We start from the raw sequence: 20,024 nt of genomic DNA on the forward strand, positions 1-20,024 counted from the left end.
CCTGTCTGTGCCATCCTTGTCCTGTCCCTGTGAGCCTGGGTACCCTTATCTATCTCAGCCATGAAATCGCTGTGAGCACTGGAAAGGTTTTCTATGGATATCAACATGTTGGGTGATGAGGGCAGGTGCAAGTTTGTGATTCCTGAAGCCAGAAATGTGTGGAAGTCCTGTGCAGAGAGGACCTTGATGTTTTAGATTTCTGTGACATTGGCTTCTTGAGGAAGTGAAACCTGCCTTGGCCCAGGTTGAGGTTGGTGACTTCAGCTGGAAGAATTACAACTTCAGGCATTAAGAATGAGTCACTTCTCTGTTGTCATCCTATTTTTTTTCTGGCATAATTCTTTAGCAAACCTCTTGCCACTTCCTTTGACCATGTGTTTTAGGCATATGGAACTGGGCAGCTATTCAATTCAGAGCAGGGGATCAGTTGTGCAGTGTCTGCCTAAAACACAGTACAGATGCTTTCCCAGCATGCTGCAAACGTGTTGGAAAAATGAGTTAAAGGTCTGATCCTTCTGGCATTCTCATGTTTACATCCTCTGAAAAAAATGATGCTTTTAAATCTTTTTATCATAAAACAGTCATGCTTTTAAATCTTTTTACCATCTTATCTTAGTGATATTGTCCTTTATTATGCACACAGCTGCTTGAGATTTAATAATTATAATTGTCCTAGAATCTTAGGGTTAGATATGCCCCATATCTAACTTCTATAGGTGAAGTAACTATTGTTATCTGATGTTTAGGAAATTTTTATTTTGCAGGGGATCTATACTTTGAGAAAGCTGTGAATGGTTTCCTTGCTGACCTCTTCACAAAATGGAAGGTAAGTAGTTGATTGAGTTCAGTTTTAATTTTTTATTTTTCTGTAATTGTTGGGGACATCTCTCTGAACAGTAACACATCAGAGTATCAAATTGCTGTGGGTGTAAATAAACTGTGTCAACTGTCTGTTTTCTTAACAAAAATCTTGGCAACTACAGAGAGGAGCTTCTTTAGAGAGTAGTGGAGAGTGCTCCTGGTAAATTGATATGGCCAAGCAGCACAGAATCTGCAGGACAGACCATTTGTTATTTCAGAGAGACAGATGGAGCACTGATGCAGATCCATTAATGCAATAATCTAGGTTTTGTTAGTTACCTTTGTTTCTAGGTAGAAACAAAGAAGAGCTGTTCCTATATGTGTATATACACAACTTTCTACCAAATGTGACTTTTAATGGTTTTTTTCTGCATTTGTTCTTCCTGGACAGGAGAAGAATTGCAGCCATGAAGTGACAGTGGTTCTATTTTCGAGAACATTTTATGAAGCAAAATCTATAGGTATGCAAATTCTCTGTTTTCATGTTTCCATTTTTAAACCTATCTCATTTCTTGAAAGTTGGTCACAGGCTGACAGGAACTTCTCTTTTTTAAAATTGCCATTTTCAAAGTATTCTCTGTCAAGCACAGTAGGTACACAGCCATTGTTATGAAAGTACTGCAGTCAGAACCTTACATAGAAGAGTGTTGCAAATTTTCCTCATACTCAAGCTGTCATATTTGTTTAAAAGCAGTTTTTTATTAGATAGGAGGTCTGATGTTTCTCCAGGTATTTTGGTTTTTAGTTTGCTTGCTGGAAGCCTTTTCTTGTTTTCTGTTTGTTTTTTAAAATGGAAATAACAGCTTTTGGCTGGAAAAGATTAGTCATTTCTATAGAAGAGCATGAGATGAGATGTGCTTTTCCTTCCATTTCAGATGAGTTTCCTGAAACACATCGTGCATCAATTCGGCAGGATCACGAGGGAAGATTCTATGAAGATTTTTACAAGTATGTTTTCCTCCCAGTTCTTTTCACCTCTTGTCCCTCAGTGTATGTGCCACCCAATGCACCCTTTTGTGCATTTCTTTATAGTTTGTTCATCCCCTCTCACTTCCCCTCATAGCTTCTTTCCTGGGCCTCACCAGGCTGTGTTTTTTCTAGAGTTGTAGTGCAGAATGAGAGGCGGGAGGAGTGGACCTCCTTGCTTGTGACCATTAAAAAGCTTTTCATCCAGTATCCTGTGTTGGTACGACTCGAGCAAGCAGGTACCAGAATCTTCCTTTCCCTGCTTTTATCCTTTGCTCTCTCCTCTTTTTTTTTTTTTTAATTTTTAGCTTGTCAGTAAACTATCCATTTTTAGTTGGATTCTGGTGTCATGCTACTTAGTGCTCTCCTGGCTGGGCAATTTGCCTCAGTCTTTCTGTGGAACTTAATAACATCAATTTTGCCATTTACATTTTGCCTTTTACATATTTGAACCAATAGTATTTAGTACAGATGTATTTTTCTGTGGGTTTTTTATTATATAAAGCTAGTATACAGGAATGATGATTTGTTTTTTCCTTTCTGAATACTTTTCCAGAGGGCTTTCCATCAGGTTACAATTCTACCTCAGCACAAGGGAACTACCTGGAGGCTATAAATCTTTCATTCAATGGTAAGTTACAAGCAATGGGTAGAAATACAACCATTGAAGCAGCTGCCATTAAATGGCTGTGGACTTAATGTTTCTTTTTCCTTAACACTGTGAAGAGGAGGGGAATATTAGGGGATTGCCTGCCTTTCTCTGAAAAGAAACATCCAGGGTGTTCTGACAGTATTCCTGCTTTCTTGTCACTGTCACATTTTCTGAAAAATTCTCTTTTCCCAGGATTTCTTCCTGGGAAGCTGGGAAGCTGCTTTGGAATGTGGTTTGGAGATGGTTTATCCAACATGTGAATTGTTTTTACTTAATGGCCAATCATGGCCAGTGTGTCAAGGCTCTGAGGAGTCTGTCACGAGTTTTTATTATTCATTCTTGTTAAGCCTTTTGTCTGTGTCCTTCTCTTTCTTTAGTATAGTTTTAGTAAAGTATTCTTAGAACACCACACCACATACAACACAACACATAACACACTGTGATGGTGTTTGCAGGGGTCCCAGGATGAGGGAAGAGATGTGGATTTGACTCCATGTTTCAGAAGGCTTGATTTATTATTTTATGATATATGTTATATTAAAACTATACTAAGAGAATAGAAGAAAGGATTTCATCTGAAGGCTAGCTAAGAATAGAAAAAGAAGGAATGATAACAAAAGCTTGTGTCTCAGACAGAGTCCAAGCCAGCTGACTGTGATTGGCCATTAATTAGAAACAACCACATGAGACCAATCACAGATGCACCTGTTGCATTCCACAGCAGCAGATAATCAATGTTTACATTTTGCTCCTGAGGCCTCACAGCTTCTCAGGAGAAAAAATCCTAAGGAAAGGATTTTTCAGAAAATGTGTCTGTGACAACACACCTTGTATAACTTATATATGTTATATATTAGTTTTATTAGTTTTATAACTTATGTATTTAATATATTAATTACATAATATATAATATAATAATAAATCAGCCATCTGGGAACATGGAGTCAGATTGCTCATCTTTGGGGACCCTGCCAAAGTCAGCATTTCTCTCTGGCAGTGTTTGACAAGCATTACATCAACCGCAACTTCGACCGCACGGGGCAGATGTCGGTGGTGATCACGCCCGGCGTGGGCGTGTTCGAGGTGGATCGGCTCCTCATGATCCTCACCAAGCAGCGCATGATCGACAATGGTAAAGAGCTGTGCCTCTGCCTCTCTCCCCTGCCCGGTTTCGGCTGTTTGGATGGCCTGGAAAGGCCCGGGGTGACCTTGGGGCAGCCCGCGAATCAAAGAACGAGAAGAGGCTTCAGTTCTTCTTTCGGTTTTTATGTTTATTAATTGTTTATCTAAAAGATTTTCTTTCGGCCCGACAGAGCTCTGCTCAGCAGTCAGCCATGAGCACACTGTGCTGTCCTCCGGACAGTCACCTATCTTTATACCCATTGTTACGTGTACAATATTTATCATATTTCCCCAATACCATTTATTCTTATTGCCCGGTGCACTTTTAGTAATGACCAATCCTGAAGTGCCACCATCACCATAGAAGATGGAGGAGAAGAAGAAGAAGAAGAAGGATAGGACACACCCCAATTCCTCCATCTTACTTCTCTAAACCCCTCTGTACAGAAATCCTAAACCCTGTGTTTCACTCTCTAATTAACTAATCCCTTCACCATTCACCCCGGTGAAGCCCTCATCCTTGTCGTCTCCTGTGTAGGATCAAAGTCCAGCCACCAGACACTTCTGGAACATTCCAGGACTCCCGAGCCCCCCAAGGGTGGTCTCGGTGGCTCAGCACCTCAGTCCTGAGATGCTGAGATCCCACACTCCCCGAAACACAGATCTGGGGAAATTCCAGCTGCTTCTGGCTGTGATAAAGTACCTACTGTCAGCTGTGTGTTGTGTCCTTAGCTGCAAGACTTGTGTCTGCGCTTGGTATTGAAATGAGCAGATTTTCAGAGTGCTTCCAGGCATTTAGTTTCTTTTGTTTGTGACAGAGAACTTCACCTCTCTGTGCAAACCTTTCTCTTAAAGGATGGTCTTGCATGAGTTGCATTAGTTTAGGAAAATAATTTCTTCTATCCCTTCAGGTACTGTAGGTTTGTAGCCATACCATGGGACCATTAACTACCGTTTTTCAGTATTATTGCCTCTTATAATATGATGTGAATACATTTTGGGTCTTCAGTTCAAATTGGGTGATCTATTTTGTCTTAACATATCAGTGCTGCTTGGATAGCTGAACTCTGCTGTTGTCTGTTTGCAGGGATCGGTGTGGATTTGGTGTGCATGGGAGAGCAACCCTTGCATGCTGTCCCACTCTTTAAGGTAGGGCTGCTTTCCCTTCCCTTGTTCCTGCTACAGTTGTCTCTCATTTTGTGACTGGCTGGGTACAGGTAGTTCCTTCTGAATTACTCTTGCAGCTCCACAATCGCTGTGGCCCTGGTGACTCACGAATGGGTGATGACTACAATATCCCACACTGGATAAATCATAGGTAGGTGAATTCTATCATCACCTTTTGCTAAGCACTTCTGCTTTGCTTTACTCTTCATAATCTCTTGAATTCTCTTTGTTCTTTTATGTCCTCTGCTTTCCTTGTGAAGCAAAGAAATATTCCATTACTCTTGCAGAACTCTGGGCATTAATGCAACCTGACAGAAATGACAGGGTTTTCAAACAGCTGGTGTGAATCACTACAGTTGTGTAAATCAGGAAGAGTTGTGTAAATGGCACAGTAGAAATGGATGTCTTTCTGTGTAAAATGAACTGGGCAATGCAGGTGTTAAGCAAATATCAAAGCCCTGTCTTTAGGCAGAGTAGCTTCTCTCAACATCCCTCAGTGTTTTCCATTCTCTTTTATGCACAGAAAGGAATCCCTTTTTCTCTGTCCAATAGCTGACTCAGGTTCCTGGTCTGCTTACTGTGTAGCAAACCAGCTGTGTTGTGTTCTTAAAGCCACACTTTTTTCTTTCAGTTTCTACACATCCAAAAGCCAGCTCCTGTGTAACAGCTTCACTCCACGGATCAAGCTGGCAGGAAGGAAGGTGGGAATTTTCTGATTTATATTTTCTTCCTAGCTTGTCTGATAGCTCTTCTCAGTCAAGCATCACAAGTATTCCAGCAGCTGGAACTAAGTTTCTGTGTTAAAAGGCTGTGAGAGCAAAGCTGTAAGGTTGTGGGGTTTGTAAATGAGAGGCAGTTTGTAGGTCTTTCCTTCCTAGATAAAACTGGGTGAGAAATGTTTTAGCCACCCTAAAAATTAGTTTCATTCTGTAACAAAGAATTGTATGGAGAGGAAGAAAGGTGTTGAACATTGTGTTTTTCACACAGGTTTGTGAAAAGTATCAGTATTTAATGTTTCTGAAGCTGTCTGGCTGCCTCATTGAGTCAGCAAGCTAAACTTTGTTTGGTCACACTGGGGATGTTTCCTTAGAACATGCTGACTGATTTCCTTCCCTCTGTCTTTTCTGTTGCTCCTTTTATTTTTTTTTTCTTTCTTGTTTTTTGATCGCTTCACACTTCCTTTGTTGGACCCTCCAGCCACTGACAGAGAAAGCAAAAAATAATCGTGATGCCTGTAAGTAATTCTGTCCTGGAATGATCTGTCCCACTGACTCCCAAAGGTAACAAAGAGCTGCAGGAAGACAATGACACTTCAGCCCAAGGGAGGCACAATTGTTACAGAAAACCATCAAACTCTTATTTGAGTATTTCCCATATTTGTAACTTGGGATGCTATTGTGCATGTGCCAGTTGACTTCTTGGCAATTCTTCATTTAGAGTTTAGGGTGTATGAGGGAAAAGCATTATGGCCTCAGCCAGCCAGAGGCACCACCTCTGATAATTGAGCTGCTCCAGCTGCTCTGCTCCCGACACTTTGGGATTTCTTTTGGAATAGATGCTTTCCTTAGGGGTGGGAGGTGGTTACTCTGCCTTGCACATCTTGAACATTGTTGAAAGAGGTTCCAGTGCTGTGTGATTTTTATTTCAGCGTTAGGAGCTCCCAAGGATGCTGAGAATGCCTTGCCCATCCAGGTGGATTATGATGGCTATGATGCCCAGGTGTTCAGGCTGCCAGGCCCAGCCAGAGCCCAGCGCTGCACCACTTTCAGGTGAGAGGCCTGGGAGTGCCCAGCTTCTGGAGCAGCCATGTTGTGTGTGCTTGATACATAAAACACTTGGAGAAATACAAAGAGAATTGATCTCCACATGCTCACAGTTGAAGAAAAAGCTTAATCTCTGTCTGATCTTCATGGCTGGCTGTCTGGTGTTTTACTCCTAAAACAGTGTGGAGTCTAGGAAAAAGCATAAATTTTTTTTCTTTAAATCTTGAATTTTGTTTGAATAAAGCTAGTCTTTCTAGCAGATTTTGCTAGGGGTTAAGGAAGTATTTGCACATTAGACTTGCATAGAGTTGTAGAAGTAGATTGTTCAATGCACTGCTTAGTAACTGGTAAACAGAGTGGTGAGTGGTGAGGAATCCTCCCTGAAAATGATGCCTGGCTGAATGAGAAAAGAAGCAGAAAAGCTGAGTGCAGGTTCTCAATTATTCCATATCCTTTTGTCTGAGGAGAAAGGCTGATTATTCTCAGGTCCTGGCCAAATTCATTGAGTAAACAATAAATTTCAGTGCTTTTTCAGAAATATAGGGTTGACAAGCTTGTTTTGAAGTATTTTTTTACTTTGCTTCTTTCAGTAGTAATGCCTAACTCAGAGCATGTGGACTCTCTTGTTAGTATGTTCATTTGAGCAGCCTGTAGGAACCCATGCTCATAGTAAATCTGGGCAGCCCAACAAGGGAGAAAATGACAAGGAGGACTCCATTGATATTAGAGGGATAATTAATTACTTTATTGTACTGTATTACACTACATCTAAACTGAATCTGCACAAGCACCCCACTCAACTGCACAGAATCTGGTGACTGTCAGCCAGCAGTCCTGACACACACAGGGGTTCAATTGTCAGTGAATCAAAACACTCACACCAGAATCCAATTACCAATTACCAATTCCCTTCAGGTAAACAGTCTTCCACAATGCATTCCACTTGTGAACAACAAGAGGTGCAGCAATTGAAATAAGAATTGGTTTTTTTTTTTCCTCTGAGGTTCAGAGAATGTGAATCCCAGAAGATATCGTTGGGAAGTTGTGCCTTGCTTTTCTCTGTGAAGAGAAGTGTGGCCACACATGCTGAAAGATACCATCACTATTTAAACAGTTCATAATTCCGAGTAGTTTCCCTATAGCTACATGGTTCTGGCACTGCAGGCTGAGGTCTCTAGGCTAGGCCCCATCTCTGCCAGGCTGGTGTGGTGTGTGTAGGATTGCAGAGGGAGCTGAGCAGGTCCTTTCACAGCCCTTGTACTGGAAGTGTTGCTGTGTCCTTGTTGTGTTGTGTGATGTGCAGAAGTACAAATTACCCAAGCAGTCAAAAAACATAGTGATGGCTTCCCTGTAATGCTCCTCTTGAGTTCACCTGCTGAGCACTGAGTCTTTGGGCCTGTCCCAGCCCCTTGCTGACCTGGGGATGATTCTCTGTTTGCTGTGGCGCCTGAGCAGGTCGGTGCGGGAGCGGGAGAGCCGCACCAGGAAGAGCTCCAGCTCGTATGACGTGTCGAGCAGCCCGTCCCTGCCGGGCCGCGCGCTGCCCCCCGAGGAGGTCAGGAGCCAGGCCTCTGACGACAGCTCCCTGGGCAAGATCTCCAACATCCTCATGATCCCACGGCCCCACCTGCACCAGTGTGAAGTCAGCAGCTCCCTGGGCTACACCAGCACCAGAGGTCAGCCTGGGGCAGGTGGGAAGGTGCCTTTGGTGGGGAGTGTGGTGATGTTTGCAGGGGTCCCAGGATGAGGGAAGAGATGAGGATCTGACTCCATGTTTCAGAAGGCTTGATTTAGTATTTTATTATATATATTATATTAAAACTATACTAAAAGAATAGAAGAAAGGATTTCATCAGAAGGCTAGCTAAGAATAGAAAAAAGAATGATAACAAAGGCTTGTGACTGACCGAGACAGTCTGGACAGCTGGACAGTGATTGGCCATTAATTAGAAACAACCACCTGAGACTAATCACAGATGCACCTGTTACATTCCACAGCAGCAGATAATCAATGTTTACATTTTGTTCCTGAGGCCTCTCAGCTTCTCAGGAGAAAAAGTCCTAAGGAAAGGATTTTTCAGAAAATATCATGGCTACAGGGGAGAGAAGGGGGAGGTTTGTGTTGGCCACTGCCAGGCTGGCACGATGGAGATGGTGCTTGAATTGGCACTCATGGTACAGCTCTTCCATAGCTGCAGCTGGGTGTGCATTCTCCCTTTGTCATCCTTGTCCAATTCCATTGCTTTTTTTTAATAGCTTGTCCTAAATAGAAGTGTCCTGACACTGATGTGCTTTTTTCCCTTGCCTATTGCCTTCTTTAGTACTTGACTATTCTCCTGTGCCTGCCTGCAAGTGTGGACATCCACAAGGAACTTGTATTATCCAGGTCACCTATAATCTATTGAATGAGAACTGGCCTTAGCAGTGAGCCCTGGGGGCCCCTGCTTATAACATTTCTCTGTGGGGATTTGTTGTCATTAAGACTCACTTTCTGGATCCTTCCTTTTGACAATGTACTGCTGAGCTGTCTCAGTGTGTTAGCAGTGCTAGTACTCCTCTTTTCTTCCTTTCCCATTTAATTTTGTTCTCAGACAGTATGCAGTATCTTCCACAAACCCAGCTCATTTCTAGGTAAATATTATTCCTCCTGCAACTGTTTCATCTTCTATAAAATTCTCTCCCTGAAGGCTCTTCATGGTTTTTTCATGCCATGCTGTATGACACTGATACCGTATTTATCCTGTCACAGGAATCACAGTTGCTGGTGTGGAGCTGTTCTCACACAGTGTACTTGACATCACATCTACCATTCATGTTTTCCCCTGCTGTCAGTTAATACAACTCTTTTCTTTCTTTGGTATTTCTGTTACTCCTTGAGTTTGAAGCACAGTTGTGTGACCCAGCTGAAGGCGTTCAGCTGGATGAGGTTGTGTGTGGATTACAACTGCCCGGGAGGGAAGAGTCACAGAAACCGAGGTTTTTCACATATTGTATTTGACAATATAGAATGGTAAATGAGACCCTTCTCTTTGGGTCTCTTCCACTTGTTGGGCAGAATAATCAGAGTAATTGCTACTTATCTATCTGGTAGATTTTTCTCTCCTATTTCTAAATAACTGCGCTTCTGTTCCACACTGAATAGTGACAGCTAACTGGTATCTTGTGGAGATCATGTCCCACATCTTCTGGGAGTAATCCCTGATTTCAGTGCTCAGACCTGAGTGTTACAGAAAAGGCACGTGTACAAGGCCCAGCTGTGGCTTTGGTACTCATCCTCAAGTTTTTATGTCAGTCTTTTGATTTCTCAAGATTTCTCTAAGGTCCGAATAGCCTTTCATAATTGGCTTAGCAAGTGGTTTCTTAATGGATTCATTTAGTAGAAGTTTACAGTTTACAACAGTGCTGTAATGGAAGATGGAGTAATGATTTTTCTTGTCTGGGTTCTTGTTTCCATTGTGACTTTCAGGCAGGATAGGAATTGCTTTGAGTTTCTCCTCCTGCTTATTTCTTAGGTCTCCTTATTTCCCCTTACCCTGGGCCATCTTTATATCCCCGAGCAGTTAATTCTCTTGTGCTTGGCTCCTGCAGGATCTCACGCTGATTTGTGTGGCTCGGTTGTGTTTTGCAGATTTCCTTGAGAACATGTTGGAGTCGCAGCAGCGCGACTCCAGCGCGCCGGGGCGGTTCCACGTGGGCAGCGCCGAATCGCTGCTGCACATCCGCCCGGGCGGGTACGCGCCGCAGCGCGCCCTCATCAACCCCTTCGCCCCGTCCCGCATGCCCATGAAGCTGACATCGAACCGCAGGCGCTGGATGCACACCTTCCCCGTGGGTGAGCTCCCTCATTGCACTGCACACCTTCCCCGTGGGTGAGCTGCCTCATTACACTGCACACCTTCCCTGTGGGTGAGCTCCCTCATTGCACTGCACACCTTGAGCTGCCTCATTGCACTGCACACCTTCCCTGCCCACCTTCCCCGTGAGTGAGCTCCCTCATTGCACTGCACACCTTCCCCGTGGGTGAGCTCCCTCATTGCACTGCACACCTTCCCCGTGGGTGAGCTCCCTCATTACACTGCACACCTTCCCCGTGGGTGAGCTCCTTCATTGCACTGCACACCTTCCCCGTGGGTGAGCTGCCTCATTGCACTGCACACCTTCCCTGTGGGTGAGCTCCTTCATTGCACTGCACACCTTCCCTGTGGGTGAGCTCCTTCATTGCACTGCACACCTTCCCCGTGGGTGAGCTCCTTCATTGCACTGCACACCTTGAGCTCCCTCATTGCACTGCACATCTTCCCTGTGGGTGAGCTCCCTCATTACACTGCCCACCTTCCCTGCACACCTTCCCCATGGGTGAGCTCCCTCATTGCACACCTTCCCTGCACACCTTCCCCGTGGGTGAGCTCCCTCATTGCACACCTTCCCCGTGGGTGAGCTCCCTCATTGCATTGCACACCTTGAGCTCCCTCATTGCATTGCACACCTTGAGCTGCCTCATTGCACTGCACACCTTCCCTGTGGGTGAGCTCCCTCATTGCACACCTTCCCTGTGGGTGAGCTCCCTCATTGCACACCTTCCCTGCACACTTTCCCCGTGGGTGAGCTCCCTCATTACACTGCACACCTTGAGCTGCCTCATTACACTGCACACCTTCCCCGTGGGTGAGTTCCCTCATTTACACTGCACACTTTCCCTGCACACCTTCCCCGTGGGTGAGCTCCCTCATTGCACACTTTCCCCGTGGGTGAGCTCCCTCATTGCACACCTTCCCTGTGGGTGAACTCCCTCACTGCACTGCACACCTTGAGCTGCCTCATTACACTGCACACCTTCCCTGCACACCTCCCCTTCGTGGGTGAGCTGCCTCCCTGTGAAAAACGCCAATCACTTGTTTTTAAAATTTTAGAAGTTTAATAGTAATAAAATGGTTAGAAAAATAGTAATACAATTAGAGTAATAATCATTTGGACAATTTGAATTAGGACGATATGAGGGAATAAAGACAAAGAGTTACAGATGTCTGGGTACCTTTTCTGGGCAGCATGAGCCCGAAAAAGGACCTAGTTAACAAAGGATTAACCCTTAAAATCAACAGCCCGTTGTATATTCATACACCTCATACATGATGCATAAATTCCATTCAAACACAGGATTCTGTCTGGTCATCATCAACTTCTTCCTTCTAATCCTAACAGTGCCTTCGAGGTGGGAAGAAGTTCGTTTCTTCTGATAAGAGGGCAATAAATTCTTTTTCTCTGAAAGATTTAGGTGTCCTGGGGCTGCTATCTGGTGCAAGTGCCTCATTCCTTTCTTAAAAAATCCCACTAACATAGTTCTTCTTATTATTAAAATGTCAGTATAGCACTACTTATCAATACATCAAAATACATGTGGTAAATATCTGTGTAGAGCCATATAATATGCTCTTTTCACACTCCCTGCACACCTTCCCCGTGGGTGAGCTGCCTCCCTGCACACCTGGCTGCTGTGACTGTGCCCTTGTCCAGGATTAGCACAGCACGAGAGCCAGTGAGAGCTCTGGGGTACTAAAGTGCTCTGCACACTGCACTCATTTGTGTGCAGGCCTGAGCAATCCTCTTTTGGGAAATAGCTCTATTTGCAAACGAGCAGCAACAGGTACAGAACAATTCGCTGTTGAAGGGAGCCTAACTCCTAACCCTATTGAAGGGAATTGTAACTACAATTTGGGTTGATTTTCTGATGCTGAATTGGTTGCATAATTGTTTAATGCCTTGTAATTAGGCCCTCCAAAATGTTTTAAAAATATTTTGCTTCACTTGTTTCAGAGGAGATGGCAGAGGTTTAAGGCTTTGAAGATTTTGTGAACATGCTTTCATAATGTCCATTAGCTCTCATTGCTTGTGCTGCTGACAAAAGACGGGAAAAGCAACTGAGGAATCAGTGTGGATGTGGTGATCAATGATCCAATTGTACCTGTGCAGGTCCCTCAGGAGAAGCTATCCAGATCCATCATCAGACCCGGCAGAACATGGCAGAAATGCAGGGCAGTGGGCAGCAGGATCTGACACATTCCTCTGCAGAGCTGCTGGAGCTGGCTTACCATGAGGCAACTGGCAGGTGAGCCATTCAATGCTGGGTTCAGGTCTGTGGATAACCAGCTAAGCTCTGTTTCTCTCCTGAGGGGGTGTGAGTAGCTGGTTCTTTGCTGTCCTGCCAAGGCAGTGCTTTGGTTACTGCTGGAGGCAAACAAACAGTGTGGACATTTATGGAATCTGTCAGGGCCTTCTCTGTGCTGCCCTTGTGCCGTTCCATCTCTGCAGACATCAGTGAGGGAAGAGTTTGCTCCCAGCCCGGGCTGGGCTGAGGCAGAGGGGCTGAGGGCTCGCTGTACCTTTGCTGAAAGCAGGGACGGCCCGAGTGAGGAAGGCTGTACAGAACAGGCCGCTTTGTTTCTCTGCAGACACGGCAGCTCTCGGCATCCGGGGGATGGCGGCTCCTTCCTGAGCTTCGGCGGGGCGGAGGAGTTCGGGAACGGGAACGGGCTGGGGGCCGGCCCCGGCTCAGGTAACGGGGCTGGGGCGGGGCCGGACCGCGGGGCCGGGCAGCGCTCGGGAGGGGACAGGCTCGGCCAAGCAGGAGGAATCCCGAGTGGGAAAACAGTGATCTGTCTGTTCGTGCACTTACTGGGACTGCTTGGTGTATGGTAGTTCTTTGGCTTGCTCTGTTGGCTTTAGACCAGTTTTGGTTATGTCTCTCTACGTCTCTAGGTGTGTCTTATAAGGGTGCTCATTGTTTCCTGATAATAAACTCTCAGAGCAGTGATGTTCAGACACAAAAAATACCTAAATATGCACTGGTGCTCAGAAGCCTTTTTTTTTGGTGGGGTTGCCTTAAGCTATTATCCTTTGGAGAGAGGATGTGTCTGTACTTTCAGTTCATGATTACCTCTATCTTCCTTAACTTCCCCAGACACCTGAATTAGTGAAAATTCTCAACATTTCTTTTCAGCTCTGTAAATGGAACAACATGCCATATTAAACATCCTGCTGTGTTGTCTGGTTTTTTGTGACCTACCCTCTGCTTTTGTAGATATGCATTTTAGTTAGGCACATGGAAAAAAGTTGAACTTTTGGACTATGGCATTCAAACTTATTTTCTCAAAAATAATTTGACGTTCTTTTCTCAAAGCCAATTTAATGTGGTTTTTTTAAGAATAAATTTGCCCTTTTGAATTACATTAGATTAAAACAATTTTGTTTTCCATTATGCCTTGCAGAACCATAGAGAAGTTAGCAGACTTAATTTTCTTGTGCCTCATTTTGTATTCACATAGTAACATTTAAAATTATTTTCTGCTGCTTTCTTTTGTGAATTTCTTCTGATTACATTTAATTTTCTTGCTTTACCTTTTTGGTATTTTCTGGCTTCCAGATAGGCTCTGTTTGTTTTTGCAATTGCTAAACTGCATTTCAGCTGGCTGCAGTTTGCACAATGTAAATGCAGATCATGTCCTGGCAATAAAAAAAGCTTGCATTGATGGAATTTTTGTGTCTGTGGACCCTCACCTATCTATAGAGGCCACACTGGGTACTCAGTGACTGGACTGAGAGTTCTCCCTTATGGTTTGAGTTGCCTATGAAATGAGGCACTCTGGGGAGCAGCTTTGTTTTTCTGGATTTCCAGAAATGCGATTTCTTATTGAGTCTGGTTCTCCTGTGCTGCCTGCAGCATGGTTTGATGCATCACGGGCTTCATTCAGAGTGAAAAACGATCCCATCTATTTCCCATCTATTTCCCTGGGGCCGCTGTCGCTGCTGCCCGCAGGTGGAGGTGGTGGCTCAGAGGAGGAGGTGCTGCAGCTGCAGTTCCCGGTGTGGATGGCAGATGGCAGGAGGAGCTGGTGCGAGGTGAAGGCCGCTCAGAGCCGGCTCCCCTGCGGGTTACTGGCATCATCAGCAGCAAATATCCACCCTTTCTCTTACAGGGGAACAGCAATGGGGCTGATACCAATCTCCTGGGTAAATCCACCTGAGCTAGTTTAAAGCAATAGTTCCTTTTAAATGTTTGGAAATTTTTATTTTGATGAAAAGCTTTGAAGGCAGCAGTTTTTCTTGTCTCCTTAGCAACTCTTTTTCTCTCATGTGCCACACCACCTGTTTATAGGTTCTTATATCTTCTACTTTTCAAAATGTTTCACTGTTTTTGGGGAGGAGAGTTTTGTTTGGGTTTTAGCTGTTGATCACTTCAACAGCTAAAGATGTTCAAGTTTGATCCAAGATATATTTTTTCCTCATTAATTGCCTTAGTGGTTTTTTTTTTTTCTGCTGTGCAGAACCCTGGGATTTTCCATGCAGAGAAATTCTGTGTCTTAAAACATCATCACACTTTAGATTTATTTTTATTTGAAATTCAAGAGAAGTGCGTAATTGCTTAAAATATAAACCATTTCTTTCTTGTAGGGGTAAGCCTCAAAACTCAGAACAAGGATTCCTTGGAAGATGCTGTCTCTAATTCTCCAGATCCAAGTAAGCAGGAGAAAGGTTTGGAAGAGAGTTTGCATAGGTGGGAAGATGGGAGGGAAAGGGCATGTACATATATAGAGGCATCAGGAGGTGGTAGGCAAGAAACAGAGGAGCCTCCTTGGCTTTTGGCAGAGGTTTATTTTGGCCTGCAGTAATTTGCAGGATCTGCCTCTGCTGTCTTCCTATGGTTGCAGTTCTATAGTTCTTAAGAACATGTGAAGCTGTTTGTTGTGTTACAGCTGAAATTCTTTCCTTACCAGACACTATTCTGCAAAAAGCTAAAGCTGCTTTTTGAACTCTTTTCTGCCTCTCAGTATGAAAACTTTGTTTGGTACCAGCTTGTTGAAGTAGAATTAGTACAGTCAGTTTCTGAATTTACTGAGAAGTATCTGCCTTCATGTCCTGGAGAAACAAGTGTGTCACTGCTGAAGAAAGCATTTTCTTTGCAGCAGTCTGTCATATATTACTTTCTTGTGCAGTGTTCCTGCCATTGGGGTTAACAGTTCGATAGTAAAATAAATTTCTGTCTGTAGGAGCTTTATGACAAGAAGTTAAGCATCAGTAGGTGATACAGATTATTTGAATTGGGTCAGAATGTAATGCAGTAGTGTGAATGGTCAGAATGTAATGAGCTGATGATTTGGTATAATCTAGTTAGCTTTTCCTTTTTAGTGTCTAGTTTTACATCCCTGTAATCTCAAAACTGCAGCATAACTCTAGCAAAGGGTGTGGGAAAAGATTGCTTCCCAAGTTACTATTTTTCTGGTCTTCCCACCCCTCTGGATATATCTTCTGTTTTTATAACTATGGAAATACTCCCTTTTCTGCTGTTGTACTATTCCAGAAAGAGGCTGGTCTGTCATTCTTTCTCTCCTCCTCTCCAGCTCCTTCTGCAGTTGTCTAGGATGCAGAACTGGTCTGATTTTCTTGTTCAGACTTGGAATGTTGATCTGTTTATTAATAATCAGTAACTGCACCTGACTTGCTGTAATTTTGGAAGAGCAGTGGCTATGTCAGCTCTAGCTTTCAATCAAGAGGAAATTAAATGTATTAACTTGGAATGCCTTTTGCATGATGGGATTGAATCAGCATGTGCACTGCATTGTTTAACAAACTCTGTCTCTTTCTCTCCCTCCCTTCTTCCCGTCCTCTTTTCTTTTTCCCTTCCCATTCCACACCCCTTTTTGTCCCTGTTGACTTTATGCCAACTGTTTTTCGTCTCTCATTCTTTAACTCCCCTCTTCATGCACTCCTTCCATCCTGCTCTGCACCCCGTTTCTGCACGGGTGACCCCACGTGCCCCCCTTGTGTGCCCCCATGACACAACGAGGCAGTTCTGACGCTGTCTGCTCCCCCCATAGTGCCAGGCTTCTGTTGTACAGTTGGAGTGGACTGGAAGTCCCTGACCACCCCTGCCTGCCTGCCCCTCACCACCGATTACTTCCCCGACCGCCAGAGCCTGCAGAACGACTACACCGAGGGCTGCTACGACCTGCTGCCCGAGGCTGACATGGACAGGTTTGGCCAGGCCTCCTCTGTACCTCCTGGGCTTCAGGAGGTGATGGAAGAGGATCAAAAGTTGTCTTGGTTTGGACAGACAGGAGTCTGCTAAGGAAGGCAGGAGCCTCCCCTGAAATGGAGAATGTAAACCTCCCCACCTCTCTGAATTGCTATAAATTTTAAATTAAGGGGCTCTCAGGCAGCAAAAATTATGGGAGCAGGAAATAACAGTTCTTTAATAGGGAAGAAAATAAAAGGATAAAATAAACAATGCAGTAAACGAAAACAACACTGACAGAATCAGAACACAACCTGATGCTGTTGGTCAGGGTGTTGGTGGCAGTCCAATTGGAAATGTGGCTGCAGCCCTCCTGCAGTGTTAGGGATGGTTCTGCTGGAGCAGGGATCCTGTAGAGAAGGATGGATTCTTCCTCTGAAGATCCAGTGGAAGGAGAGGCAGCTGCTGTTCCTCTGGGAATCCAGTGGAGAAGCTGTGCTGGTGTCTCAAAACCTCTGGATTATATCTGGGTAGGAATGCTTGGCTCCTCCCTCTGGGCTCACATCTCCAATGGGATGCTGCAGTTCTTATCAGCCATGTGCAGGGACATTCCATAGCTGTTATCAACAATGTCCCCTCCCAGGGAGGAATGATCCTGGTCACTCAGAGAGAGAAGGAAAACTGCCCACTTGACAAAGGACAACTGCCATACAGATGGCAATAGAATACATGTTGCCTTGCAATGTGGAACACAAGTGAATGATGGATTACTAACAGAGCAGCAGAATACTTACTTTTTTATTATTTTTTTTCCAGTGATAGCTTTGGACCTTTTCTGATGTTCCCACCTGACAGTATGGTGTGCTCCATAGATTTGATGTCAGAAATTGTTTGGATACAAATTTTTGTGTCTCTTTTGTGTTGTGTTTTGATCAAAATATTCTACCTCAAGCTACCATCTCTGTTAATCTACCTCCTAGCAAGTGTTTTGGAAACACTAAAGGAGCAAATACATGTAGACACGTATTAAGTATCAAGTATTAAGATGCTTATCCTCACTCTAAAGAATATTTAGTTTAAAAAATCTTGTTGGAAAACAGAATTAGTTGGATAAATGTAACTTCTCTGCTTGTCTCAGAGGTCTTGGGTAACAATTCTTTAATAGGGTTAGTTTGATTTTTACTGAAGCAGTCTCATTATCTTAATTTTTTTTCAATCTTTCCATAACTTGTAAGACATCAAAAGACCTGCCTGTGTTTCTGCTTCATGGGAGCAAAACCAAAGTATTAATCAGGGTGGTTGAAATACATAGGAAGTAATAGGATTAATGAAGAAACACCTGAAAGAAATGTCAGTAGGAAGGCAAAGTTCAGAGCAGGAGCTGCACTAAGATGAATGTGTTCTCCAACCCCTCCCTGCTCTCCACTGCCCACTGTGGGAGAGGCTGGACATTGCTGCCCACTGGCATTCTGAGCTCTCCTGAACAAGTACAGACTGCACTGAGGCTGCCTGCAAAGTGCTGGAAAAGTCATCTTTGGGCAATTTATTGTTCCACAACTGCTGTAGGCAAATTTGTTACTGGTTGCCAAACTGCTTTCCAAGGCAGCAGTAAACATTGCCAGCCAGCTCATGACCCTGTGTCAGAAGGTGCCCCTTTTCCCTGCTGCTCCCAGGCACAGGGCTCCAGAGCAGAGCTAAGAATAGGTGTGTGGTCAGCTCCTCATTCTGCTCTGCTTAACCTTTGTGTCCAGGAGGGATGAGGAAGGAGTGCAGATGACAGCCCAGCAGGTGTTTGAGGAGTTCATTTGCCAGCGCCTCATGCAGGGCTATCAGATCATTGTGCAGCCCAAGCCGCAGAAGCCGGCCCCAGCCGTGCCGCCCCCGCTCAGCAGCAGCCCCCTCTACAGCAGAGGTGAGTGACCTGGCCCTGGCAAGTCAGCCTTGGCTCTTCTGCCAGCCCAGGAACCTCCAATCAGGCACATCCACCAGTTGCTCAACACTTTGTTGGCTGTTCTTTGGTGGTTCTGCCCAGGGAAGTTGTGAATGGGTGGCGTAGGAATGCCAAGACCTCCTCTTTGCTTATGATATCAGCACATCTTAACTCTAAGAGCAAAGGCTGCTCCCTAAAAATGTGGCCTAAAAGCTGGGTTTTAGCTTGTGCTCAGATCAGAAGCTGACTTCTAGACTCCAGTTCTGGATTCTCATCCTATAGGCACAGTTTGTTGATAAAGTTCTGAGTACTGCAGTTGGTGGTGTTCACAGGGGTCCCAGGATGAGGGAAGAGATGAGAATCTTGACTCTGTGTTTCATTTATTATTTTATGATATATATTATATTAAAAGAAAATTATATACTAAAACTATACTAAAAGAAAGGATTTCATCAGAAGGCTTGAAAGGAATGGAAAGGAATGATAATAAAATCTTGTGACTGACCAGAGTCCAAGCCAGCTGACTGTGATTGGTCATTAATTAAAAACAACACATGAGACCAATCACGGATGCACCTGTTGCATTCCACAGCAGCAGATAATTATTGTTTGCATTTCATTTCTGAGGCCTCTCAGCTTCTCAGGAGAAAAGATCTTAGCAAAAGATTTTTCAGAAAATATGTCTGTGAGACTGCAGTAAGATGAAAGGGTTTTGCTTTTTACAAGCAGGTCTTGTGTCGAGAAATAGAGCTGAGGAAGAGGATCAGTACTGGCTGAGCATGGGCCGTACTTTCCACAAAGTCACCTTAAAGGACAAAATAATTACTGTCACTCGCTACCTGCCAAAGTGAGTATCTCTGCTGGAGCAGTTTGCTGCCAGTGTTCTGATGGACATTCTTCTCCTGCTCTGTGCTTGCTTGAAAGAACACCTTTCTTTTTAGGAGAAGAAAGAGAATTATCAGTGTCAATAATACTGAGAGTAATGCTTGTGTTTGATCTTTCAGATATCCATATGAGTCTGCCCAGATAAACTACACCTACAGCTTGTGCCCCTCACACTCTGACTCTGAATTTGTCTCTTGCTGGGTAGAATTTTCCCATGAGAGACTAGAAGAGTACAAGTGGAATTACTTGGATCAGTATATCTGCTCTGCTGGCTCGGAGGATTTCAGGTGAGAGCTTCTTTTCCATCCAGACTGTTCTGTGTCCTAATTGCCTCTTTCTTTTTGACCTAAAATTTCATCATGCAGTTCAACCCACGAATGCTCAGTACTCCAGGGAGAATATCTGGCCTGCTTTCACTGTCAGCTTCCAGCAGCTGTTGCCTTGTGGGAGCCTTGTTCTGTGTTGCTGCTGCTTAATCTGACCTTTGATACAGACTCTTGATCTCAAAATTCAGCATGAACTTCTTTTTTCCTCTGCTAGAAATGCAAAGAAATAAGATAGCATTTTGTACCACACAGATGCTTTTCTTGGCTTCTTAGTGATCTGACTCAAAACTTCCATTTATTTTGAAGCTGTTGCAGGTTTGCTTGAGTGCTGGGTTTGGCATACAAT

General features: G+C 44.2%; 1 protein-coding gene across 8 annotated transcripts in view; it reads left to right on the forward strand.

Moving 5' to 3' along the window:
• The window catches only part of DEPDC5 (DEP domain containing 5, GATOR1 subcomplex subunit), a 44,587-nt gene that overhangs the window by 5,684 nt on the left and 18,879 nt on the right, over window positions 1–20,024 (forward strand). For 3 of the 8 annotated variants that reach the window (XM_074554463.1, XM_074554464.1, XM_074554459.1), the window contains exons 10-29: window positions 765–826; window positions 1,253–1,322; window positions 1,737–1,809; window positions 1,963–2,066; window positions 2,384–2,458; window positions 3,477–3,611; window positions 4,689–4,750; window positions 4,846–4,919; window positions 5,400–5,469; window positions 5,966–6,002; window positions 6,417–6,537; window positions 7,987–8,207; window positions 10,160–10,363; window positions 12,499–12,634; window positions 12,978–13,081; window positions 14,977–15,042; window positions 16,374–16,557; window positions 18,289–18,449; window positions 19,194–19,314; window positions 19,472–19,639. In XM_074554463.1, the coding sequence (XP_074410564.1) occupies window positions 765–826; window positions 1,253–1,322; window positions 1,737–1,809; window positions 1,963–2,066; window positions 2,384–2,458; window positions 3,477–3,611; window positions 4,689–4,750; window positions 4,846–4,919; window positions 5,400–5,469; window positions 5,966–6,002; window positions 6,417–6,537; window positions 7,987–8,207; window positions 10,160–10,363; window positions 12,499–12,634; window positions 12,978–13,081; window positions 14,977–15,042; window positions 16,374–16,557; window positions 18,289–18,449; window positions 19,194–19,314; window positions 19,472–19,639 (2,248 nt within the window). The remainder of the gene's footprint in view (window positions 1–764; window positions 827–1,252; window positions 1,323–1,736; window positions 1,810–1,962; window positions 2,067–2,383; window positions 2,459–3,476; window positions 3,612–4,688; window positions 4,751–4,845; window positions 4,920–5,399; window positions 5,470–5,965; window positions 6,003–6,416; window positions 6,538–7,986; window positions 8,208–10,159; window positions 10,364–12,498; window positions 12,635–12,977; window positions 13,082–14,976; window positions 15,043–16,373; window positions 16,558–18,288; window positions 18,450–19,193; window positions 19,315–19,471; window positions 19,640–20,024) is intronic. The other 5 variants (XM_074554465.1, XM_074554460.1, XM_074554462.1 and 2 more) reach the window with 3 other exon arrangements.

Source organism: Zonotrichia albicollis, chromosome 18 (assembly GCF_047830755.1).
Source record: "Zonotrichia albicollis isolate bZonAlb1 chromosome 18, bZonAlb1.hap1, whole genome shotgun sequence".
NCBI lineage: Eukaryota > Metazoa > Chordata > Aves > Passeriformes > Passerellidae > Zonotrichia > Zonotrichia albicollis.